Genomic DNA, 27,229 nt, shown 5'->3' on the forward strand with positions numbered 1-27,229 from the left:
ACATACCTGTGTCACTGACTTTTTCTCTAGTGTGCTGTTCTGAGGTTGTCATGTCTGTAACAGTTCCCTCTCACCATGACTAATTCTTTATCTGTCTCATCTGTTCATCCTCCTATTGATAGACACTCGTGTGGTTACAGCTGAGGACATTTTTATCATGTCTTGTGTTCACAAGCTACATTCTCACACTTTTTAGAATAGGTAAGCGATCATGCATAACTCAGCTTTTGTGAACACTGCCATGGCTGTCCAGATGTTTTAATATATTCTTTAGGAGAAGTGTACCAGAGGTCTGGTTGTTTATACACTTGTTAACTGTTGAATTTGTGTGCCCCTCTTTGGCCTTTTATACTTAATGAAAGGTGCATAGTGATTTAAATTGTAATTTTTCTGAAGTCTCATGACATTGGATGCCTCAAAGTAGGTTTTGGCCATTTGAATATCTTGTGGAAAACTTCTTTTTAAGGTGATTTGTGGGAGTCTCTATATATCACACCCAACCCACAGCGCCTCTCTTCTTCCACTCTGTATCTTTTTACAGCACTGATGTTTTCATTTGATGCCCAGGAGCTATTATCATAGTTCAGCTTTTTAAACTTTCCCATTGTGACTGGTTATTTGTGTTTCCTGTGCTTAAGAAAATCTTGCCATTCTGAGGCTATGATGGTTATTATCTTGTTTGTTCCACAGTCTGTATTGTTTTTCCTTTCACATCTAGATCTGTGATTCATCTAGAATTTTTTTCTGTTTGTATCAATATGAGGGATGATCTGATACTATTTACTGGAAAGAATATTCTTGGTTGTGATGTCACCTTTGCTATAGCTAAGAGGATCATCTAATTGAGAATTGATTTAATTGGTCTGTCTGTGGCTGCCCCAGTATCACATCATCACATTCTAAGATTGGGACTTTAGGTCTTAAGTCTGGGAATGTAGCTTAGCAGTAGAACATGTGAGGCCCTGGGATCTATCACCAGTAACACACAGACAAACATACATATATACACACAGAGAGACTCTAGACGACATACAGAAACACGCACAGACTCAGATGACATACAGATACACATCAAGACACACATACATATATACACACACAGACACACAGAGAAGGCAAGGAGCAAAGAAGGGGAGGAGAGAACTTGGGAAGATGAAGCAGAGCAGCTATTAGGAGTTCAAGGTCCTTCTTAGCTGCATAAGGGAGCTCAAGGCTAACCCTGACTCAAAAAAAAAAAAAAAAAAAAAAAAAAAGAGTCATCTACTTGATTAGAGTGTTGGTTCAGTCGTTAGGAACACTTGTTGCTCTTGCAGAGGACCCAGGCTTGGTACCAGCACCCGCCTTGTGGTTCACAGCTGTCTGTGACTCCAGTTCCCAGGCATCTGATGCTGTCCTTTTGTCTCTGTAGATACTGCGTATGCATGTTGTACAGATCTGCAGATAAAACACTCAGAGAGATATGCACACAACATGCTCATAAATCGAAATAAACCACATGTCAGTAAATAAATAAAACATAGGCCATGATAGCCAGCAGTTGGGGTGTCCCATCTCTGCTGCCATTGAGAGTGATGTCCAAGTTTTAGACTGTCATCATGCAAAGTTCAGGGCCTCCCTCGCACACTCTGCTAAACTGGTAAGAGCGTATTGGCTTTAAAGTTTGGGGAAAGTCGATCTCTACTGTGTAGCATTGGCTTGCCTTCCTCAACCTTTACATTTCCTTCTCTTTTTCGTTCGGTTATCCTGTAAGCCTGGCTTTTCTCAGATGATCTGTTTTATTTAATTATGTGTCCAGGCTACTTAAGAAAATCAAATCAGGCTTTGATTGACTCTCCTGCTTCTGACCTTTGCCCTGTAGTTCTTATTTCCGAATTATTTCCTTTTCCTACAGCAACTGTGGCAGTCTCCTTCAGCTCTCAAGTAACTGTCTCCTTGCCAAGTACAGACTTACGTGGGGTAGAGAATTCTGGAATGTAGTGAAATTATAGACTCCTTTATGTTGCTGTTGAAGACAGATTTCAGAGCCGTTACCACATGGCACTTAAAGCTGTGCTTATGAACAGGCTGGCTTAGGTAGGGAGTGGCTGAGTTGCAGAAGAGAGCTACAAGTATTCCTGGGGATTAACAGTTTAGTGGTGAGCTGAGGAGAAGAAGGAAATGTGACCTGCGAGCATCCACATGAACAAGAAGAGGCACATCTGTTGGGAACCAAGGAGGGAGAATGTCTCCAGTAGACCAGAGTGCAGCATGGAGGCCAGGCCGACCGAAAGCGGGCAGCGGCTGGGACCTAGGGCAGCTCTGCTGGTCAGCAGCAGCTCAGTGGGAGGAGAGAGTGGGGTAATGAGCATGGCTGACTCTCCTGGAACACTGACTGGAAAGCGTTATCTTTGGTTCAGATTCGTCTGCACAGCCAGCTCCTCGTCTCCTTTATCTCCTGTTTGCGGATGTTGGTCGGGAATGTCCACTTCTCCATGCCCCTCACAACCTTGCAATCGTCTTCCACTTTTTACCTGTCCTGCCCTTCCCCCTTGTTTAAAGGAGACCAAGGGCCCAGTAATACTGTCTCTTTCCTCATGGCTCCCTTGGCCTCAGCTTTCCTCAGCTGGACTCTTTTCTTTTTTGGTATTCCAATAACCCCCTTGCTGGTCTTCAATACTCCCCCTGTCCCCTTCGTTCAGCATGTGGCCCCATTTTGCTTCTAAAACAGGGTTCCCATCTTGTCTCTGCTCCTTAAAAGTCTTGCTAGGCTTCTCAGTGCCCACTGTGGAAGTACTCTAGTAAATCAGCATGTAGGTGTTGTCACACGCCAGGCCTTGTAATAGGTACTTCGGATACAGCGGCAGGCAAGGCAGACATAGGCCTGCTGCCTCCAAACATGATGGAAACAACGCCCTTTACAGCCTAGACCCCAGCTCACCTTTCTGGACCATCTTCAGTGTCTGCTCGTATTTTCCAGCCATTTATGGTAACCTCCTTTACCCCCTGGTAAAACACATGTTATGAGATCAAGGTTTCTGCACATGTTGTTTCCCATCCAGAATGCCTTTCTTCTGTACACCTACCATGTTTTCATGGCAGACTTTTACAGCTAGGTGACATTTGTTTTCTTCTGATTAGCCAATGCTTGTTAGTTTCTCAGTAAAGCATCTCCACAGGCTTGAATTGTAAAGGTATTGGTAGCTAACTGAGGTCTGCATGACTGCTCTGCTTCTTCCTGTTGTAAGAGAACTCTTTGGAGTTTATGAACTCTTTAGAGAGTGATCTCTGGGTGGAGTTGAAGTTTCATTCTGGGAGTCCTGTGCTTTGCCTGTGGAAGAGAGGGGAAAGCAGATGTGTGGAAGAGAGGGGAAAGCAGAAGCAGGCCCTGGGGTGCTGTGGAGAGACCAGCAGTGCCCGTCTCACTTTTGTATGTGGAGTCTTGCGTTTACGGTTGTATCTTCTTTCAATTTAGACTGACGATGAAGATGAGTCTTTTGTTCTGGAGGACCCTACGTTGTTAAACGTCGACACCATTGACTCTCACTCATATGATACCTCATCTGTGGCAAGCTCAGACAGCGGCGACCGGGCCAACCTAAAGAGGTACATATGTTTGTAAATCATACTTATGTATGGCTAAAGTATATGGTTATTTAAAATCACTATCTTTATGGTACAGTTTAATTTGATTTTTTTAAAGCCAGCATCTTCATGGTGTAGTATAGTTTGATTATTTAAAGTAAATGTCTTCACGCTACAGTGTAATTAATTAGCTGTTGGCGGGGGCATAGCCTAGTTGGGGCACACTCATTGGAGCTTGTCGGCCTGGCCGCCCGTGTTCTCTGCACTCCCCCACACTCTCCCACACCCATCTCCAAGGTCAGCTTCAGAATTCTGCATTTCCTTGGAGTAGGTTCAGAGGAGACTCTCAAAGATGATTAAAGGTTGGGGGAAAAGGCTTCGAACTCTAAATAACTTCAGTTTGGGCTGTTTTCACGTTCCAGATTCTTGTGAGAACATGAAATGTTCTTATGTGAGAGGCGTGGAGGAAGCGCAGTGTGAAATGCTTTATTGAATCCACGTGTGGCTGGACTGCTGCCCACGTGCTCGGTGCTCCTCCTCGTCGAGTTTTCTTGTGCCAGGGCTGTCTTCCTGAGGTTGCCATCTTGGACAGGGATCCTTGTAGGGCTGCTCACCTCCTCTTCATAGCATGGCGCCTTGCCAACAGACTGATGTCGTTGATGACCTGAGTTCCCTGTTTAAAAGCCATGGTGTTCTCTTGTTGCCAGTCAGGATTGTCTGACCTTTTGATATTGTCACAGGTTCTCACTTGAGAACCATGCAACTTAGTTGAAAAAAAATCACACCCACATAATCTTGTAATGGCTTTAGCAACCTCCCAATTTTGTGTTGAACTGTGTTTGTGGTGCTTTGGGCATGAGTTGGACATGACTGGTACTTGAGAGCCAGAAGTCCTTGGTGGTGTCAGTCCTGGCACTGTCACCCCTGCCCACCCATTCTGTGCCTGTTTGTGGTCATGGTTCCCCACACTGTGCCCTTAACATCCTTACCCATCCGGGGATTAGACAGCTCTTTCCTGGTAGCTGCGCCTCATGTCTTCCAATAAACAGGATACATTCTCCATTTGCATGACATTCATATTTCTGGTCTGTGCTTTCATATTTACAAACTGTCTACCAGCTCCTCCTGCTAGGCCATGGGATCCTAGTAGGAGAACCTGTGACTTCCCCCGTTTTGGATCAGCAGAGCACATGTTTAGTCAGAATGGGCATTACTGTTTGGTAAAAGTTTAAGGATGCCTTTAGGATGGCGATGAGGTGTGGAGTGAAAGGAGCCATAAGCAGGAGCAGCAGGGCGAGTGAGTGACGGCTGTTGGTGAGGGCGCCGGAAAGGTGTCCCAGGTTGTCACAGGTAGGGGGAGGAAGGAGGGCAGAGGCCCTGAGGCAAGTGGGGTGGTGCAGACTCATCAGCAGCCGGGGTGGCCTGGAGAACAAGAGCCCGACTCTATGTCAGGGGGGCAGGGGACATTTTGAGCGGTGGGAGAGGAATGTTAGTTTATTCTTTTTCCTGCTTGAGCCTCTCTGAGCCCCGGGGTGGGTTAGCGCACACCTGAATGCTGCTCTGTTAGGCTCTATACATTTTTTAATATCACTTAACAATAACGATACAATGATTAATAACTAATAACAGCAAACAGTGTTACTTTTGACTTTTTAAATGTATTTTCTTCTTTGAGAGCTGTAGGATCCTGCCTTTTCAGCCCTTCAATCTGTTAAATGTTTCCTCTTTCTCAGGAAGAAGAAGTTACCCGATTCTTTCTCACTGCATGGGTCGGTTATGCGACATTCACTTCTAAAGGGGATATCTGCACAGATCGTGTCCGCAGCCGTGAGTGTCTGTTCTCTTCCCAGCTTGACCTGTAGTGCCACGATGTCGTGGGGTGAGCACAGACCAGGCACAGCTCTTCCTTTGCCTCAAAGTTTAGGAAAAATGCAGCTTAAAGTTTGGCTTACATGGTTTTTCTGATTACTTTTGGCTTGTGGGACATGGCCATACATCTTAGTAGAGGAGTTAGTGTAGCCATGAGAATAAAGGTCTGCGAGCATTTTGGTGTGCCTGAATGAAGCATAGTGGCAAGCTCTACCACTAAGGGAGAATGCTGTCTGCCCTCTCCTCAAGCTCCTTCCCAGGTCTGTTACCTTCCTCTGAGTCTGGCTGAGGTGGTGCGCTTGTTTTTCAGCCTCTCTATGGACAGTCTCTATGTGGATCTGGATCTTCTATAACCAAGTGCTGCTGTGAAGGGAGGTGGGATTGGTGAGTGTGCCATCGTACGAGAGCTGCTGCAACAGAGCACTCGTGGCTTCCTTTGCCAGTGTTTTAGAGTACTGGGCTAGTTTGTGCGAGTGGTCAGTGATACTGAGTCACTGGGCACGCAGCACGCTCCTCCTCTTACCTCACATGCTTTGGTTTAGTCTGTCAGGTTTGTTTTCTGAATTCTGCAGTCCTGTGTATGATACGGAAGGCAGTATCATGAGGATGAGGACAGCAGGGACTTCAGTGGTGTTTATGTTCTTTCTGTGGCGTTTAATTAACAGTTCATATATTTAACTTGGACAAGAAACAGAGACAGTAGGAGTCTTGATATCTGGTTGTGTTTCAGTTTCAGTTCTGTTAGAGGAAGTGCTTTTGCAGCTCGGGAATGATGTCCATCCTGGGCAGTTAGGGTATCCTGACCCTGCTGATGCACATAGCGTCAGACATGATATTAAGTAGAGATGGCCACGCAGTGGAGACTGGGCAGTGCCCTTCCTCCGTTAGCTGGAGAGGAACTCATATTTGCCAGAATGAAAACCACCTGTTGAGGATCATGTTTCCATGACATTTTCTGAATTTAATCCTTATGTAGGTGATGAAATTCATTCCTTTCAAAATCAGGACGAACCAGAGCAGTCATTTGACCCACCTGTGCAGTTTAAAAAATATTTTGAATAGTGGAGACTGAGCTAGAACTCAGACATTGAGCGCTGATTAGATAAACCTGTTGTTTAGAAGGGGTTTTCCTCCGCCTTGAGGAGGAGGAGGAGGAGGAGGAGGAGGAGGAGGAGGAGGTGGAGGAGGAGGAGGAGGAGGAGGAGGAGGCAATTCTAATAAATCCCAGAGTGTCAGCACTGTTCTGATGTTACTCTGGCTAGCTGCTTTGACATGTTGAGATAGCACTGCTCTTCCTGCCCCGGACTTGATACTGTACATCTCTGACCTCGGATTAGCAGCTCCATTTAAGTTGCATGCTTTTCTGTGATGGTTGGCTTATTAACATGTAAAGCTGGTGCTCTTTGTGGTATGTTCCCTGGATGGTTTGCACAGTTGGGCCTTTAGCCCTGTGCGGTGATTTTATCAGGTCTGCTTGGATCGTGAGCATCCTGACTTTGGAGTCCGTGGATGAAAACACTTTGGAAACATGGTATTTTTGAGTTTTACTGTTTAGTTTTGGGACTCTTCTCAAAGTGATTGACATATGACTATATTGAAAATACATTGGAATTAGGTTTTCAAGGAATCTTCCATTTTAAGGATGAACCTTAAGGTACTGTAGATGCCTTAGCACCTACTTTATTGTTTAAAAACATGCCCACTGTGTGGGGTGACTGCTAAAATGCAGGTTCTTGGAGGTCACTCACACCTTCTGAATCGAGCCATTACTGGAAGAGCAAAGGGATCTGCATTCTTAGTACGATCCCAGGTGGGTCAGAGTGGCTTTCAAGAAGCACTGCCCTGGGTGCTGCAGCACTGTCACTAATTGCATAATTTAATTATGAATTCTGTCCCTTCCCTCCTTTCCTCTTCATCTTCCCCTCCCTCACCCCCACCTGTGCCTTAGCTCACTGCCTAGCTACAACACTTAACTTTCCCATTGTGTGTTTCCCATTCATCTCAATTTTGAGAGTGTTTTTATTTTTTAGTTAGCATACAAGATTGAAGGTTTTCTTATGGCACTTTGATAACATTTACTTTTGGTCAGCCTATCCGTCCTCTATAGTCTTTCCCTCATTCCCCTGCTCCACCCCAGGAGAATTCCAGTTTAGTGCTGACGTGACTCCCTCATCTGTCCTTTATACCTTCTGAAGTCATTATACCTTCTGCATTCGTTTGAATGTGGTTTATGTTTTTCATCTGAGCTCTCTCATTCCTGCTTTTCTCCATGCAGAACAGAACACAAATCCTGTATTAGATATTTATATCTGGCCTGTGTCAGCTCTGGACACTGGGTAAAGATGTCGCCAACGTGCTGTGTCACGTGACCCAAGCTGAGATGATGACCTCAGGCTATGTAAGCCTCAGATAGACACCTGTGTAGCATTCTTTGCATCTATTGCAGTCCGCAGGCCGTGTGTTAGGATTGATAGAGCAGAACTTGATAGTTTTCTGAACGCATGGGGATTACTGTCAGATAGTTGGTGGCTTTTGTGTTGTGGTCACTGGGGAGAAGCTGAAGGTATTTCATGTTCGGCCTCACCATGTTTGACAATGGATTCACTGTTTCCAGATTGGTGGTGGGCTTCATTTAGGTGCTGGCGTTAATCTGCTGGAGAGGAGCCTCCCTCTCAGACATGGGGTGCCTGCAGCAAGGTCCCCTTTCTGAAATCTTTGATTCTACCATTTTGGTCCCACAGACTCTAGTTTGTTTGCACTATGTGAAACAGGTTTCTTTCTTTTCTCTACATTCGTATTTCTCATCAGGACCCAGAACTTCTGTTACTGTTAGTTAAATCAAACCGTCTGCTTTCATGCTTGTTGATTGCTGTCCACAGCTTTGGAATCACACTAACTGGAGGGGCAGGCCAAGGGTGTACTTCCTAAGTCAGTGTGTGCATAAAGAGAGGCTGCATGCTTACTTTCAGTACTGTTGTCTCTTTTTCAAATTCTTCTTTTTTAAAATCTCATTTAGGACAAAGTAGATGCTGGCTTGCCTACAGCAATTGTAAGTATACCTTTTAACCCTTAAGGTAAGATTTTTAATTTCACTGAGTTCTCAGGTTTATTCTTAAAATATTCAGTGCTATTATGATAAATTCTTAAGCCATTTTGTTAGTAGTCAAGTTTAAAGCTTGTTCATACTGGATTTTGGCATTTCTACTTTATGGTTTAGCTCTTAGCTTTTGCTTGAGAGCAGGTAATAGAGTAATAGGCCTTTCCAGCGTTAGATCCCCGGCAAGCTGTGTCCCTTGTTCTATAAGGACTGGAATAGCATCAAGTGAGCTCACTCTGCTAATACATAATCCACAGCCATGGACCCCAGGGCCAGGCCTGCACGCATGTCTGGAGTGGCTGGGGCAAGCTAAGGGAGGCTTGAAAGCACATTAAGGATCTGCCTTCTGGTTTCCTTCAGCTTCCTCCATGGCTTTCCCATTAGTCACTGCTGAAGAAGTGGGCTCAAGTGGAACATTCTGGTGTCTCTTGCCTGCTGGTGATAAACTGGAGAAAAGTATTCTCATCCCCCTACATTTCAAGGAGGCCCTGTGTGAGCAATATAGTACCTCTTTAGTGGGCTGCCAGGGAGGATTGGTTTTTTTTTAATTTTAAAGTTGCTTTAAATCAGTGGTCCTCAATCTTCCTAATGCTGCAACCTCTTAATACAGTTCCTCATGATGTGATGACCCCCAGTCATAAAATTGTTTTTGTTACTTTTTCATAACTGTAATTTTGCTACTGTTATGAATCATAATGTAAATATCCGTGTTTTCTGATGGTCGTAGGGGACCCCTGTGAAAAGGATCATGGAGTTATGGGAGTCATAACTCGCCTCAAAGCAATTATGACCCACGGGTTGAGAACTGAAGATTTAAAGGAAGCCAAATGACATAGTTTATAATATTGAATATATAGTATTTTGCTAACATTTCTTTTAAACTTAGAGGAACTCTTTGAAGTGAAAGTGCCCTAGGCTGGTTTTTCGTTTTGCTTTCTGGATGAAATGCCTTGTATCGGCAGTTGGCAGAAAGCTGGAGCCTGGAGGAAAGCAGGCCATCAGGGTCCACACTGACGGCTTTCTCTTCTGTCTCCAGGCAGTGTCCAGTCTGATAGCAGTGGGGACATCTCATGGATTGGCTTTAATATTTGGTAATTTTCTAAGTACTCTCTTATTTTAAATGTTAAGATTCCTTTTAGGTTTATAATGATCTTTAGTTGGGTCTCATACAGTAAACTTGATTTTCATGGACGCAACAGGGAAAACACGAAGAAGCAGCAGTTGGTATTTTTAAGTTAAAAATGACCCGACGCATGGCTTCCTTTGACTACACACTGCACGTGTCTCCTTCCTTATGAATATGTAAGGTGTTACTGCCAGCACAGCTGCTGGTGCTCTCTACACCTAGACAGAGGAAGGATGTTGGAAGAGCCTTGGCTTGTCAGCATGTCTCCCTCCAGCTGGTGGGAATAAGAATTTTTTATTTTAAGTCATATTCCAGTCATGGGTGCTCAAAGCAGTCTTCAGGGAAACGGATTCCCCAGGTTTCTGAGTCATTTCCATTGTAAATCTTTTTAAACTGAAAAACTGTTAACCTGTAATTAGCTTGTTTTCTAGGTTAAGAGAGCATGGATAGCTTATTTACTGAGTAGAGACCAGTGGCGTTCTCTCATTTTCCTCCGTGACTAAGCAGTTTCATTAGTGCTGTGCCTTTCAATTCAGTATGCAAGCAGACCGTTTTGATCTATTTAAACGTTTAAAGTCCATCGGATAATATTCTTAGCTCTTTTTGTGTGTAAGTGCTTTCCTCTGGGTCTTAAGATCTTCATTTCTTTTAAATGGGAACTGGTAGGGGCTGCTCAGTAAGGGTTATATGAGGGTGCTTTATTAATAGGTCCATAGTTTGATTTCTGTGGAGTCTTAGACTTTTACCATACATGCAAATAACTAGTTATTTTCCATTGTTACTGAACAATTTGACTTTCTATTTATAAATTTTCCATTATTCCAAAAGCTTTATTTAACATATAATTGTAATACCTATTCTTTTCAAATGTGGTTGATTTAAATAATAGTTTTACTTCTTAAAGAGCAGAAGGATAGAAACAAAAGTGTAATTCCCCTGAGAGAACTATAGAATTGAATCTTTAAATGGTAGTTTTTTCTTTATAATTGATATGTATCCATAGTAGAAAATGTACAAAAACATAGGTGTGCACAAATTGGAAAACATAAAATGTCAAATTCTAATATCTAGGGATAATCTATAACATTTCTGATAGCTATCAGCCTTTTCTTCACACACACACACACACACACACACACACACACACACACACACACACACGTGTGTGTGTGCATACTCCCTAGTGAGACAGTGAGAATTTAGAGCCTGGCTTTTCATTACAGTGGCACCTCCCTGGCATTTCTATATTTGCATCTTCTTTGTTCATTTGACATATCTCACTGTGTAGCTTAGGCTTACCCAGAACTTGCTATATGGCCTGGACAGGCCACAGACTCATGGCGGCCATCTTGCCTTAGCCTCTCAATGTTGAGAGTACAGGCCTGGAATATTGTTTTAATGGACACACAGCATTCTTTCAAATGGATTCATGAAAATTTAATTAGCCCTTTGCTCAAGAAAACCACATAAGCTGTTTCTAAACAGTAGTGTCACGTGTAGCTGTGTTTCTGTATTTTTTGCATATGATCACTTTTAAAATGAATTCCTACAAGTGGTCCAGGACTTCATGTTCTTGCCTGACTGCCTTCCAGAAGCTGTCTGAGCGTGGTCTCTGGCAGGTGGGAGGGCCTTGTTTCCTTCAGGGTTCTACTTTATTAGATCACTAGACAGTCTTGTTCCAGTGCATGCATGCATATCTTGTGCATGACTGATTGAGAGCAAGGGCCAAGGGATGTGCACAGAATCAAGGTCAGAATAAGTAACGCTAGTTCCTGGGTCAGCAGTCTCCAGAGTTTTAAGCAGTTCTCTTCCTGAGAGAAAAGAGGCAGAACTGTAAGAAATGTAAAAGGGGGTGGGGAAAATGGGGTAAGGGGATAAAATCTGAAATGTAAATATAATATCCAATAAAATAAAAAATAGTATCAAATATTCAGTCAATATTAAGTTCTTTATAAAACACACGAAGCACATCTATTTTATTGTTATGAAAATTATCTTTGTTTTTAATAAATGGAGACCCAAGGATTTTTTTAAATTAAAAAAAAAAAGAAATGAAAAAGGATTGGAGGTGACGGAGGGCAGAGCATGTGCCTGTGTTATCTGCCAGGGGATGTATGTCCTTAGTTTTCTTTCCCTTCAGTCGTGGTCAGTTTTCCTCAGCTCTGCTTTAATTCCCTTCACTCCTAATCCAGAGGTCAGACGAGCGTGACTGCTGGTCGTCATCCGCACAGTGCTTACTGCAGACAAGTCTGTTAACCTGGAAGAGTGCATGCTCTTGATGTTGTCGCTCGTTACCTTGGACCTGTCTGCTGTTTTTCTAGAGTCCCCAGGAGCTTTTCCTGTAGATATGTTGAAACAATCTTTTGTTATGGCTTCACATGGAAGACAGTATGTCAGAATGGGTATTCTGTGGAAGAACAACAGTACTCTGGTTTTGCATTGAGTTTTAGTAGTACAGCTAATACATTTCACTGGTTGTTTGTAGGAGACAGATGTTTGGACAGTGCTTTTGAACAAATGCTTTCAAATATGCTAAAAAGCTCAGAATCAAATGGCAGATGCTACAAAGTATCTAGACTAGCCATCTGGCTTTGTTGTCAGGTGGTGTTGGCTCTAACCTTTAATTCTAGTACATAGAGGCAGAGGCAGGCAGATCTCTGAGTTGGAGGCCAGCATGGTCTGCAGAACAAGTTCCAGGACAGCCAGGACTACACAGAGAAACACTGCCTTTGTTTATCACAGAAGAAACCTAACAGAAAGACTGACTTTGACCACCATTAAGTTCTCTATGAAACTGGTTCAAGTCATTAAAACAGACCTTGCATGCCTGAAAGGCCTGTTCAGTTTCAGCATGTGGCACTTGGTGTGTCTCACATGGTTCTCACCTCACTTAGGGCTTAATGAATGTGTCCACCTCCATGTTCCTTACTCATCATTTCCATTTGTCTTGGTGTGTACTGGGGATGTATCTCTTTGGAAGTGTTTTGTTTCTGTTTAACTGAATCATGCCTTTGCTTACTGTGATCTAATTTGAAGGTTGCATTTTTTTCTCTTTCCCCAGAGCCAATACCTGATTGTAACCACAAACGTTAGGAACACCTCTTAACCAAATTCAGTGTCTGTCACTCCTACAGATAAACAGAGCTCATCACCTATGCTCTTCAGAGCTTGCCTGAATTTTTCTCTGAACTTTTGAACTGATTTCTTGCCTTTTTTCCCTCTATTTTTTATCTTTTCTCCATGGATTCAAAAGGAAAAGGTATAGTAAATTTGGTATGCATGAATAGTTCCTTTTCTTTTGAGCTTTTTAATGTTGAAAGTGAGTATTGTCAATTACACTTAAGCCTTCTTAGAAAATAAATTGCTACCTAAAAATTGGTTAAAACAGACATTGTGAATAATTCAAAATATATGTATATTTTAAATGCTTTATTTTAACTAAAAACATGGGATTCTTTTAGGTAGTTGTCAGTATGTTCTATTTCCTCTAGTCTTTTCATACAGCTCTGAGCTTTGTCTTGAAGTTTGTGTCGGTCAGTGGAAGTCTACAGCAACATTATTTTTGTCATAAACTTTATCAGTAATGAGCCACATAGAATTTAAGCACCTTTCAGTTACTGCATGAGTACAGGATTCTAGATTCTAACACAACTCTGCTTCACTCTTTTACTGTAATATTGTCTTGTTGATATCCAGTTTCTTGATACTTCTGTGAAGTAACTGGCCTTTTCCAGGTTTTTCTGAAACACCTGCTTTGTGCTCACAGCAGCCACGGCTCTTCTGTTTGCATTCTGGTCTAGCAGTTAATGGACTGCTTGTGTTTTTAAAGTACACTAACACCACAGTGGTGTGCATGCCTGGGAATGAACACTGGCTTTTCCTTCCGTAGAAGTGGTATTCCTGAAGGCAGCCAGTTAGCTATGGGATTCAGTGTGCCTGGTTAGAGAGCTTCCCAGAAGGAGGAAGGTGTGGCTGCATGAGCTCTTCAGTTAAAGTGCGTCTGCTACTTTGTATCAGAAGTGACAAATGTTTTATAACGAGGTCTCCTTTTTTATTTTCTCTTGGCCCTAGAGCCCATCACAGTGTGAGTGAATAAAGGATAAGAAAATAGCGCTTGAGAGTGATGACTACCTGAAGGGTAGAGTTCCCTGCTCACCAGTAAGGGTGGACTTACTTCCGTGCTCACCAGTACATTTGATTACTTGTCACTAGTTTCTTTTCTCATTGTCTGTGAGACTAATTTAAAAATTAGGGATAAAGATACAGAGGGCTGGGTTCATTCTAGTATATGGAAAGAAACATTCCTGAAGTATGTTCAGCTTTAGATTTTAAGCTATTACTTGTGGCTTTTCATTGCTATTTTTCATGTTACAGTTAAGCCTGGCATGAGGTCCGCCCTAAACAAAGTGTGTTTTGAGCATTATCCAGATGCTTGGTGTCAGGAATGCTTCAGGTTTTGAGTCTTCTGGATTTTGGAATATTTGTATAGACTTCACAGGCTGAACATCCCTAATTTAAAACTCTAAAATGCAGAGTTCTCCAGAATTGAAAGTGTTGGAAAGTCTTGTCTGATGCTCAGAAAGGACTGGATTTTCCATCTCGGGCTTCGGCTGTTTGGATTAGGGATGCTCCTCTGGTACTAATGAGAAATGAAAAACTAGTGTAACTCACTGCACTGCCACATAGCCTTTTCCCCCCTTTGAGACAAAGTATCACTTTGTATTTGTATTGCCCTGGGACTCGCTGAGTAGAACAAGTTGGCCTTGAATTTGTGGCAGTTTTACCTGGGCCTCCTATGTTGGAATTATAGGCATGGTTTACCATACCCAGCTATTGTGGTTTTTTTGTGATTCTGGACTTAGAGTCCTCTTAAATTAATTTGTGAGCTATATTATTGCTTCTGATAATAATTCCTACATTTGTGGCACATGGTAATTATCAGATTGTTCATATCTGACTGCAGAGAGTGTTTGTGTGTGTGGGTGGGGGTGGTGATGGTCACCTGCTGATAACATCAACATTGTTTTAAAATACTGAGTTGACAGTGTTAACCAGACATAGCTTATGCTTCTTCCTGAAGTAGGTTACTATGAGTTGAGTCCATTCTTGGTGCTCTGCTAGAAGGAGGAAGCTCCAGGATGCAGGGAGAGTAGAGCTAGCTTTCCCGGGCAGTGTGCACCCCCACTCTTCTTTCTTCTGTGTACATGCTTTTATTCCTTCACTGTGACTGCAAGCTGTTGTAACCAGGATGTATGTGATTTCAGCCCTCCACTCCCCACCACTGTGCAGATTCATCTGGAGTACAGAATGGTTAGCCCCGGTGATTGGAGAACCCCACTCTTCTTCCTACTTCTTCTGGAGTCAGACCAGTTACACATAGCAAGCTTAGCATACTATAACAATAAAATGTATAAATAAAAAAAATTTGAAAGGTAGCTTCATGGAGTCAAAGTAGATTGGATTTTATATGTAGTCCATCTCCTGTCTCTGTCTTTGCTACCTTAAAAATATTGTGTATAAATATAACCTTAGGTTAGTTTTCATTGTAAAGCCAGTCATATTTTGGAGGCATTGAACTGGTAGTTTGTGTAAATTATTTGACGTTAATAGTCTGTCTTCTCCATGAAGCCGTGAGGTGATGGACTGTTCTCTACATTGTATAGATGAAGGTGGGAGGCTAAGAAAGGGAAGAAGCATCCTGAAACTGCACACGTGTATAGTAGCAGAGCAGGTAGCTCTTCAGTAGAGGTGAAGCTAGCATCCAGGTTGCACAGGATTGCTGCCTTATCAGGAACATTATAGAAACAAGATAAAAACATTGAAAAAAAACAAGGAAAAATTGAGAATCTTTTCATTGACCTGGACTGTAGCATAAAAAGTTAGCATATATTTCAGGAGTGACCAAGGTTGGTCATTTAGTTTTTTTCTTCTCTTGGCTAGTTTTTATTATGTGGGAGCAGTAGGTAGGGAAGCATAGGTATTTGCGGCTTTTCTTTTGACAGGTGTCATGTAGCCCTGACTGGCTCTGAACTTATGTAGCCAAGGATGGTCTTGAGTTCCTGATCCTCCTCCCTCTGCTTCTGAGTTCTGGGGTCATAAGTGTGCACCATCACACCTGGCCATGTTTAGGTTTTTACTGTACAAGCTGCATATGCCTCTCCTGTCTTCTTTTTCCATTGCCAGTCTTGTTGTTTCCTTTTTCTTAAGTTGTATATTATCTATTTGATCGGATTTCTCAGTTTTTCTGCTCTCTGCCATGTAAGGACACTTAATTGAGGTTTGTGAAATCCACAGCAACAGCATATCTGTTGCTGCTTCACGACTGTAGGGCCTGGATCCCAAAGCAGGGCTGCAGAGAGCCTCCGATTGTGCTGTTGGGACACTCTGTGCCCAGAAGGTGGGGGCAGCCCAGACCTGGGGATTTCAGGGTCAGTTCCATGCCTTCTTACTTTTAGACCATCTTGCCTGTGAAAATTAGTAGTACACTAATTAAATTATTATTAATAATAATAATTAAAAATTAATAGAATACCACTGCCCAGTCATGGTCAGCTTGTGACTCCTGTTGTGTGAATAGTCAGAGTTGTAGGCAGTTTCAATATAGAGAGAGAAAAAAAAAAAAAAAAAAAAAAAAGAAAAAGAAGAAAAGAAAAAAAAAATAAAAATAATAAAAAAAAAAAAAAAATAAAAAGAATTATGTCCTAATTAGAGGCAAGAAACTGTAGAAAAGGTTTTAATAATTAGGGTTAAATTAAAGAACATTAGGGGGGTTAGTTTGGATGTGTGTGTGAAAAGCTGTAATGATGTAATCCTGGATGTGCAATACAGATAGGTCTTTAAAAACATATCAGACCTTGTATATTTATGGGATTATTGTTTCTGAATATTTATCTTGGGAGTTTGAGATCTAAAATTACTTACAAACTATTGAGTGTTTTCTGTGTTCCAGTTGTAGGACAGCCAGTAGTCATCTCAGGCCTCCTTGAGTGCGATCACAGGCACAGAATTATTATGAACACAAAATTATTGGTGTAGTGTAATTTTGGATGTGGCTAGAAGGGGGCATCAGATCCCTGGAACTGGAGTAATTAATAGATAGTTGTGAGCCATCCTGTGGGTGCTGGTACCCAAACCTGGCTCCTCTGTCAGGTCAAGTGCTCTTAACTGCTCAGCCGTCCTTCCAGCCCCCATGAAATTGTTTCATTCTGTTGTTTTCAAGTAGGTATAATCCATGAGCACTGTACAAAATGAGCACTGCCTAGGAGAGGACCTACAGCAATTGCATTTAATTGTTAGGTAATAGCATTTAGTAAATAGTTAAATGTTTTCCTAAAAAAAAAAAAAAAACTTAAAAAATAATTTTTCTAAGATAATTTAATTATTTACTCTAAAATTTTGCTTTCATTATTCAGTTCATTTGGTTGGTCAAGCTTCCTATATGGATAACATAAATGTAAATTTTAACAAATTCTTTTCTTTTTAACTCTATTTTAACAATTTTAAATGTTATTTTCTGCTTGTGGGTGTTCGTGCCTGCATGTGCACAGTATGTGTGTACTGCCTGTAGAGAACAGCAGAGGGTGTCAGATCCCCTGGGACTGGGCTTCTAGAGCTGCCTTGTGGGTGCTGGGAACTGAACCTGGATCTTCTGAAGTCCAGTTGTTGCTCTTAACCACTGAACCAAATTTTAAATTAATACATTTTGAATTTTGAATTTTTCGGAGAAAGTTCCTTTTGGGGCTGGGAATGGCTCAGTGGGTCAAAATACTCCCTGTGTGAGCAAGAGAACATATCTCAGGTCTCTAGCACCCACATAGAAGCTGACATTGCTGAGCCTGCCTCTGACACCAGTTATGTGGGGTGGGGACAGATGGATGCCAGGAACTTTCTGGACAGCCAGTTCAGGTGAACAGTGAATGTTAGGTTCAACGGTAGGCCCCAGCTAAGAAAACAAAGGGAAGAGGAAACGGAAAGTTGTGTAACACCCTCCTGTGGCCCCTGCATAGACATATACAGGCATCTGCACCTTGGTCATAGACACAGACAGACATAGACAGACAACACACAGACACATATACAGAGACACAGACAGACATAGATGTAGACAGACAACACCCACATAGACATATATAGACATATAGACATATACACACAGACACAAAAGTACACAGATATAAACACACAGAGACACATATATACACACAGACACAGACAGACACATATAGATGTAGACAGACAACACACAGACACACACAGGCACACAGACACGCAAAGATACACAGGTAAAGACACACAGAGACACATAGACACACACACACACACACATAGCCTCCTTTCCAATATCCTAACATCTTAGAAATAGCAAAAGACTTTAGGATTGTAGGATAAGGTAGCTTAGCAGTAGTTTGTTTGTTTGGTTGGTTGGTTGGTTTTTCGAGACAGGGTTTCTCTGTGTAGCCCTGGCTGTCCTGGAACTCACTCTGTAGACCAGGCTGGCCTCGAACTCAGAAATCTGCCTGCCTCTGCCTCCCAAGTGCTGGGATTAAAGGCGTGCACCACCACTGCCCGGCCTTTTGTTTGTTTGTTTTTTGAGGGGTAGTTGGTTTGTTTAAGAGATAAACAAATTATCTTATGGATTTCTGACTTGTCATCAGCAAGTTTTGAATTCTGTTTTCTTGTAGGTCTTACTGTTTTATCTTAGTATCTAACTCGCTTCCCTTCTTCAGATCAGAATCAAGCACTGCGGCTCTGCCTCGGTAGCACCAGTGTCGGAGGGCAGTATGGAGCTATCTCTGCCCTCAGCATCAACAACGACTGCTCAAGACTTCTTTGTGGCTTTGCTAAAGGACAGGTAAGATGTACAGTTTCATTTACCCTCAGGGTGATGTTGGAATAAAATCTGAATCTTTTAGATCAGTACTTTGAAGAGCAAATACATGTTATGTGTTGTGAAGTAATGCCCATGCCTGTTAGAGCCAGCCTGAGGCTTGTTAGTGTGACCTTTGTCTTATGTAGATTTTTAAAATAACTGTTACTTACTGACCTAGAATCTGTTGATGGTCTATCTTAGAAGAGAACTTTTATAAACATATCCTCTTATGGTAGTTTTACATAACGTGGTTTCTTTCATTTAGTTTTTGATGAGTGTGTGTCTGTCCCTCTGTCTGTCTGTCTGTTCATGGGTGTGTTTGTGTGTAGTCTGAAGGACAGACAGCCTTAGCATTAGCCTCAGTTACTCTAGAGCAGTGAGCCACAGGGATCTTTTTGTCTCTACTTCCTAGGGCTTGAGTTACAAGCCATGCCATAGCACCTAGCCCCTTTCCTGTGGTTTTAAAAATATTTTTATTTTAAAGTGTGTGTGTGCTTCCTGTGTGCATGCTGGGAAATGAATTCAGATCCTTTGTAAGAGAAATGGTACTCTTCACTGCTGAGCTGTCTGTCTTGCTCCAACACTTGGCATTTTCCTATGTGTTGCACGGATTGAACGCAGGGTCTCATGGTTACAAAGCAAGCATTTTACCAATTAAGCCACCTCCTGACTCTTGGTGGCCACCTTTAAATACACTCATATTGCTAGATTCCTGGGCAGTAGCTTTCACATTTTCTTCTTTGTGGTGATAGGTCATGGTTTCTCTCATTCCCTGATCTTTGCACCACAGCTGGTTTGATGTGATGCCTTTTGTACATTTTTCGTCCGTGCTCAACAGATTGACTTATCGGGAATAAGGCAGAAGGCCGGCAGTGAGGATGGAGTAAAGACACAGAGCTAATGTGCTCTCAGTTTGCGGGTGTGTTTAACCTGATGCCTTTCTGCCTGCAATGTTTATAGATGAGGAATGGGTTATTTCAGCCAAAAGGCAGGATACGTAAGTCCAAAAGCAATACATTTGTTTTAAAGCCTTTGCTTGTCTTACAGATCACCATGTGGGATTTGGCCAGTGGAAAACTTCTCAGATCAATAACAGATGCTCATCCTCCAGGGACTGCAATCTTGCACATCAAGGTGACAGCTTCCTCTCCTTGTGTTAACTGTCTTTATTGCTAAGCCCCTGTAGTCACATTAAATATTTTGATAACAGAAACCCCTAAGTTTATTTAACACAAAGTTGAATATTATTTGATGAACCCAATGAGATATTTTCTCAAGTTAAAAACCAGAGATGGGCTAGTATGAGCACACAGAGCTTCAGGTTTAACTGAAGTCTAGCAATAAAGAGTAAAAAGGGCAACTCAATTTGATCCCATAGTAGGAGTTTGGCAGCAGAGAGGCAATACATTGCTAAAAACTCATATGGAGATTTTAAATGGTCTCTTTACCTTGTTCAATTGGCCAAGATTTTATTGCTGAGGAGTGTACGGCTGCCCATTGTTGGGTGGTGCCCGAGGCTTGAGGCGCCAGCTGTGGAAGAGCCAAGGCTTAGAGTATATTTGGAAGTGAATCGCTTGCTTTATTTTTTTCCAGGCCTCTAAAGGAAAGCAGTAGGGCCGGAGCATTGTTTTTTTCTTTTTTACTCTCAGGCCTGAAAAGCATAAAGCTGACTTAGGTAACAGACTTCATTTATAGTTCACATGAAGCCTGCCTTCTCATGCTGGCAGCCCATGTTCAGAAGCATAAAAGGTAAAGGACTATATCAAGGGGATTCTAAAACCAGCTTTCTAGATTTAATCATGTGCATACTTGGTTGCTTAGCTATGCAGTTCTCTTATCCACACACATGCTTTTTAAAGCCTGTAGCATCTGGAGTTTATAGATCTGCATCTAGGTTAGTTACAAAAGTCTTCTGTGACAGAACAGCATTGAAGCATTTAGTAATGATGGAAACAGCCAAGATGAGTCAGAGACTCCTCTCTCGGTGCATGAAGCTAATTTATCTCGATCTCTTTTTCTATAGCATGTGCCAACTTTTAATGGTATTGTTTGTCTGTGTATGTTTTATGTCTCTTAATAGATTAAGATCTTTGAAATCAGAATCTGTTTGTCACTTATTTTTGTGTTTTGCCCATAGTAACTGCTCAATAAATGTTTGCTTGAAGTAATAACCAGTCTTTTTGTAGGGGGAAAAAAGAGATTATTGGGTGATACAATAAGAAACAAAAGAATTATAGGTGTATAAAAAAAGAGTGGGACACAGCCGAGATTAAAGTGCAGTTCCAGGAGCTTCTTTGGGAATGGTTTCAAAGTAGGCTTTGCAGACACTGCAGAGAGAGGTGCACATGCTTCACTGTGACTGGAGTCAAGGACTAACATCTACCAGACAGTCCGATATCATGGACAGCACAGGCTTGGATCCTGTGTGTTAGTATAATGACATGTGTAATTCTACAAATGTGCTTTTCCTGTGCTGGAACAGACATCTCACATACATCCACAGACATGTGCTTCTCCCCCTGGCGGCTAGCTGCTCATCTAGGCTCTGGGAGCAGGGCTGGGCACTTGTTTGTCATGCTGGTGTGTGTGACTGAGGCAGCGCTGAACAGCCGCCTCCCGTATCTCAGCTATCTCCGAGAGAAGGTCACTGGTTCCCTGTAAATGATACAAACTCCATCATTTCCTTTAGCATCCAGTAGCATTTACCATAATGCACCTCCCTTAGAACTCTCTCACCGTGGAAGCCGTTGGTTCGTCTGAGCTTTGCAAGTTAGGTTATAGCCATTCAGGTAGATTCTTAAACATAGTCAGGCAGATACCTGTTTAGGAAGTTTATTGTAGATAAAGTGGCTGTACTCCTTGGCCGCTCAGAACACTTACTCAAACAAGTTTATTTCCCAAAGACACCAAGAATCTTACTTGTGTCTGTCTTTATTAAGTCATCAGTGGCAGTGTACCTGCCTGTCCTGCCCACCTACAGCAGTTAGAAACCTTAATGTCAGGACCGAGGCAAGAACACCAGGGTTTATCAACCGAAGTTAGGGTTTTTTTTTCTTTTATCCTGATGAAAGATTATTTTACTTTTTAAAACAAATATTATTTATTGTGTGTATATTGCAGGGAGGGACATGTGCTACGCTATGCTTGTGGACCTTGGGACAACTTGTGGTAGACCGTTCTCTGCTTCTACCATGGGTTCCTCAGGGTTAGATAGAACTCGTGTCGCCAGGCCTGGTTGGGTACCTGTGCCCTCTGGGCCATCTCACCCCCTGTTTTGCTTTTAGAAAGGCTCAATTATTTAAAGATACTGAGTTAATATTAATGGAAGTAAGGGCAGTTTGTACACTTAGAGTGATGAACCAAATCTCGGTTATTTTAGGTTCTGAGTGTGTATTTTTTCTTCCCTCATGATCTATGCTTGTCTGGTTGCTTTAAGAAACTAAAGTCCTTCTCTGTTTAGTTCACAGATGATCCAACTCTTGCGATTTGCAATGACAGCGGAGGCTCTGTTTTTGAACTAACATTTAAGTAAGAGACTAATGGACCTTTGTTGAAAAATAAAAAGGTTAACTGTTTAATGGTTTGAAATTGAACATGGAGAAGTCTGGAAAGCCCAGGTGTTTACAGATCGGTTCTGGCTCTGTTATAGTTATCTGGGGGTTATAAAGCATGTGGGAGTCTAGACCTGCTCTCCCTGATTTTATCTCAGGTCCAAACTGGGATTCTAGACTCTGACTCCCCCCGGGGACTCTTCTGTGCTGTCAGGTTAGAATCTGTTCTGGATAGTCACTAATTTAAGTTTAGGCTTCAAGCCCACTTGGTTATAACCATAATGGCTAGGTACAAAAAGGATTTTCTTGTCTTAGAATTGCTCTGTTTTAGTTGTTAAATAGGTGCAAAAATTGTCCTAACTACCTGAAAGAATATTTGTGAACCTGAGGTTTAAAAAGTGTAGAATATAATATATAATGTGTATTTTGTTTCCATAAATTCTCAAGGGTAATGTCTATATTTGTTTCTTATTTTTTTTCCCATAGCTTCTTAAATACAAGGCACAAAGTAATTGCTGAGACAATATGGCTCATTTACCTGGCTGATCTGCTGAGCGTCTTCTGTTTCTAGACATCAGAGCTAGAGTTAGCAACCAGGAAGGTCCTGACTCTTAACAGAATAGTTGGGGTGATCATAGGGAGACAGGAACAAACGGAAAAATAAATAAATGGCATAACCTCAGTATATATACATGTGTGAGGAGACAGACCGTTGTGCAGGCAAGCACTTGTGTGTACCTCAGGAAGCTTCTGTAGAAAGTAATACCTGAGAGGAACCAGCTGCGAGACCAGAGTCAGCAAGTGAAGACTCCACTGGAAGAACTCCAGGCAGACTCGTCCACACAAGGCCAGGGGCTGGCCACAAGTGGGGATGTGAAGAAGCCAGTGTGGCTGGCGTGTGGCTGCCAGGATGACAGCAGTCAGAGAGGACAGAAGATGTGAGCTAGGTCTTTCAGAATTAGGACATGGCTAAAGAGTTGGGTTATATTTTCATACAGAGGCAGGTCTGTGCAATGTCCTTACTAGGAGAGTGGGAGATCCATCCCAAGTAGTGAAAAAGATGCTGACATCCTGTGGATCTCGGAGCTGACAGAGGCTGCAGTCGGTCAAGGTGGAGGTGAGAGTGTCTTGCATTGTCTCCAAATCGATTGTGAATGTCTTATGTTTTCAGGAGAGTTATGGGCGTGAGAACGTGTGAGTCTAGGTGCCTGTTCAGCGGCTCCAAGGGCGAAGTCTGCTGCATTGAGCCCCTGCACTCCAAGCCCGAGTTGAAAGACCATCCCATCACACAGTTTTCACTGCTGGCCATGGCCTCTTTAACAAAGGTAGGCGTGCTTAGAAGACAGCTCTGAGCTCTAGAGACTTTGAATAAGTGAGAATAATGAGAATAACATGTGCTTTCTCCTCTAGATATTGGTCATTGGGTTGAAACCATCCCTGAAAGTATGGATGACTTTCCCCTATGGACGGGTAAGCACCACTCTGTTTTGTTGGCAAAAGAAAGGATCAAGTCAGGAGGATGGAGGGAGTGATCTGCAGGGTGAATTCTCTGCAGTTCTCTAAAAGTCTAGCTATGGAATGGCAGCGAACTCCCAAAGGCAGTGACTGCAAAAACCGATCAGGATAAAGTGGCATTTAAGAGCTGTGCTCGGATGCACCTGGAGTCTTTAATGTTTGAAGCTTTTTCTCTCATGAGCAGCATATTTAGCTTCTGTGTTTAACGTTGATTCTGTGGTCTCTGTACTGCTGCCCTGCTGGTTTGCAGTTACACCTGCTTTCTCTCATGCATTTTCTTAGTTTCATTCACTGCTCGTTTGAGGTCAGTAAGCCATCCCCCTGGGATGTGACTCTGATGGGCAGACTGGCGTATGCAATGCAGTGAGTCAGCTGTGCCGAGGCAGGGTTGTGCCCACTGTGTGCTGCTGACATCCTGAGTGGGCACACCCCACTGTAAAGTCACCATGGATTGATACTACTCATGCTTCCTATGGTTTCTGACTCTGACATATCTCTCTACTCAGTAGGATATTTTAGTTTTTTGATAGATTTCAGAGTAAAATGCAGAAACCAGCGTCTCTGCTTCGGATATTAGCATGTATATAATTATCTAAAGTTTCTTATTTGTTTAGGTTTTGTTGGTATAAATTTATATACAATTAATATACAAATCTTGAGTGTGTATTTGTTGAAGTTGAAGAAATGCATGTACTTTTATAACCAAACTTCAGCCAAGATAAAAATCATGACCCTCAACCAGACCCTTCCCTGTAACTGTCCTCCCAGTCCCTGCTCATTGGAGATCTTGTGGGAAATTGGGCAAAGTTTTACAGAGAGAGAGTCACAGTTAGATGCTATTTTTAAACAGGGTTTTTACTTTGTCCTTCTGCTTGTCAACTGCAGTGAATGCTTTTCCATCTTTTCTTTTATCAGATGGATCCTTCCAGTGTTCCATTGCTGGCCTGGCACTTCGTGGCTGTGAATAACTGTGTGAACCCCATGCTCGCCTTCTGCAGAGGCGATATGGTTCACTTTCTCCTGGTAAGCCGCAGTGGGGTGGTGGGGTGAAGTAAAGCTTCATAAAAATATTTTTCCCTACAGTCGCTGGTAGTTTAATGTTGTGTCAAAAAACAAAACAAAACAAAACGACGTCACTGTCATTCATCTTTGGAGAGTGAGAGTGTGGCCTGCTTACTTGTATTTAAGGCTTTAATGTTAAAAATGCAGAGGCTTGAACTCCCTTGGCTCAGGGTCCTCATGGTATATCCCTTGGTTTGTCTGTCTGTGTGACTTGTGCATGAACATGTCTGTAGTAATGCAGTCTGTACATGACTGTGTATTTATTTGCTAGAGAGCAGGTAGCATTTTCACAGGAAGCTGGTGAAGGAAGTAGAACCCATTCTTATACACAGCTTACGTGCTGTTTGAAGGGCAGAACCAGGGAGTTACTGCTGGAGAGGATGGTTGAAGTGCTGAACTGTTTGTTGAGAACTAAAGTTGTTAATGAGAGCTCATAGAATCACAGTGTTTAGAGAGCTTTGTAAGTTTTTAAAGCTCAGAGGGAAAGGCAGTGAACTTCAGTCGCAGCAGAAGCATGTGTCTGTGTAACACACTGGATGTCTTACTCGGTGAGGCCAGTACACCACCGTGCATCTCTCTTCTCCAGGCAGAAACCTTCCAGGTCCTTTTCCCCTTCAGACCACAGTGCCCGTGTGCTCTATCATGGTGCCCCACTCCACCCTGTGTGCTCTGTCACAGCCCGGTGCGCTTTCCCATATTGTCTTCACGCCCCTTCTTTTGACCCCTTCATGGCTGATCGCCTCCCCAGTATAAACCACACATGCATTTGTCCTAGATTGCGAATGGTTTCTCAGCTAGTCTCTTCATACACAGACACCTGTCAGCAAAGCTCTGTGCTTCCCACTTGTCCTGCTTGTGGTCAGTGCTGCCTTCTCTGCCTCCTGAACTGGCTCTGCACTCTTCGGACCTGTCATGATAGTGAGCCCACACTAATCCTCGCCTAACCCTCTCTTCCTCACTAGGCTGACCTCCTGTTTCACTAGCATGGGGGCAGCACCTATATATAGAGGGTGGTCTGTAAGCTGTCTTAGGCAGAGTGTGAAATTGAATCTGTGGGTGGATTTAGATCAGAGTCAGGGAAACTTAGGACCCATGTACCACATGTGCATTTTGGTAAGTAAATTTTTAGTGGAATATAGTCATGCTCATTCATTTATATTTTAATTTTTTTTTTCTGAGACAAACTCTCATGTAGCCCAGGCTGGTCTCAAATTCATGCTGTAGTCAAGGCTGGCCTTTGACTCCTGATTCTCCTGCCTTTACTTCTCAGGTGTAAGGACTATAGGCATGCAGCACCATGCTCAGCTTACATGTTATGTATGGTTGCTTTTTCACTGCAGTGGTGGAGTTAAGTAGGCCTGATAGCCTGTGTGGCCTGCAAAGGCTAAAGTATTTACAGACAAGTTTGCCAGTCCTTGATGCAGCCTCCCTGATCTACATATGATTGCTTGGATTGGCAATGGGCAGATGTTATAGGTTCCTAGGTAAATAAAGCAGTAAAGATGTAATTAAATGTCATTTCAGTCTAGAAGTAGCACAAATAATACATTATAGAAGGAAGGGAGTTATGCACTTGTACTGAAGCTCGTGTGGTGTCCTTAAGCAAATACATTTTAAAAGAAAGGCAAGCCTCTCATCATCCAGGGTCTAGAAACAGAAGATACCAAGCAGAGGCCACTGTATGGTAGAGTCAGGAAACATTCAGGAAAACTTCTTGTGTAGAAAATGATTCCGATCCCAGCATGCTGAGTTAGAAATGAAAGTGGGACTCTCAAGTGTTTCACGAGGAGGCCAGCAAGCAGGCATCGGGTGAAGAGCAGATGAACATTTCAGGACAGAGAAGGTAGGAGGGCTGCAGACCTGAAGAGCATCATGTGTTAACTGTTAGCCAGGGCAGTAGCTGTGGCCCTCGATGTGTGGAGACAGGTTCATCTGGGTTCACATCTCAGGTGGTGTGGTCCTTGAGTCAGTTGGCCTGTGGCCTTTGACCTGTGGGGAGGTACTGCATCGTAGTAGGTGCTGCCTCATGGCAACTGTGGGGGCAGGAGAGGGAGGGAGGGAGGGAGGGAGGGAGAGAGAGAGAGAGAGAGAGAGAGGGAGGGAGGGAGAGAGAGAGAGAGAGAGAGAGAATGAATATGAGAATATGAATCCTCAAGACAGGAACCACTATGTTCCCCCCCCCCCCTTCTCCAACCTCCCTGCTGCCCCCTCCAGTCTTAAGTAATCTCACAGGCCAGTAACTAAGTCTTTAACACATGGGGCTTTAGTGAAGACAACTGAACTACAGCACTGATTTTTCTGGGCACTCATGAAAGGCAGAGGAAAAAAGGCAAATGGAAAGGTGGTTCTTGTAAAGGCAGTAGAAGGGAGAAGAAGGCCAGAGGGAGTCTACAGGAGGGAGGGACCTTTGCAACAGTATCAGTTCTGGGGCAGTACAGAGTTAGAGAATGATCATGGAAGGCAGGCTGGAGAGTCAAACACTGGACACAGAGTGGTGTGCCAGGTCCTTGTCAGATGTCTGATTAGCAGTGGAACGGGAGGAGCCTCCTGCATAAAGAACTGGGTTTCTAGAAGAACAA

The 27,229-nt window shown here is 42.8% G+C and overlaps 1 protein-coding gene across 5 annotated transcripts in view; it reads left to right on the forward strand.

Annotated features, from left to right (window-relative positions):
* Vps8 (VPS8 subunit of CORVET complex) overlaps nt 1-27,229 on the forward strand; it is a 218,724-nt gene that overhangs the window by 21,001 nt on the left and 170,494 nt on the right. For all 5 annotated transcript variants that reach the window (XM_076942711.1, XM_076942713.1, XM_034514845.2 and 2 more), the window contains 10 exons: nt 3,452-3,582; nt 5,295-5,388; nt 8,447-8,479; nt 9,564-9,618; nt 18,380-18,504; nt 19,570-19,656; nt 21,983-22,050; nt 23,245-23,398; nt 23,484-23,543; nt 24,504-24,611. In XM_076942711.1, coding sequence (XP_076798826.1) covers nt 3,452-3,582; nt 5,295-5,388; nt 8,447-8,479; nt 9,564-9,618; nt 18,380-18,504; nt 19,570-19,656; nt 21,983-22,050; nt 23,245-23,398; nt 23,484-23,543; nt 24,504-24,611 — 915 coding nt within the window. The remainder of the gene's footprint in view (nt 1-3,451; nt 3,583-5,294; nt 5,389-8,446; nt 8,480-9,563; nt 9,619-18,379; nt 18,505-19,569; nt 19,657-21,982; nt 22,051-23,244; nt 23,399-23,483; nt 23,544-24,503; nt 24,612-27,229) is intronic.

This window comes from Arvicanthis niloticus, chromosome 12, assembly GCF_011762505.2.
Source record: "Arvicanthis niloticus isolate mArvNil1 chromosome 12, mArvNil1.pat.X, whole genome shotgun sequence".
NCBI classification, from domain to species: Eukaryota; Metazoa; Chordata; class Mammalia; order Rodentia; family Muridae; genus Arvicanthis; species Arvicanthis niloticus.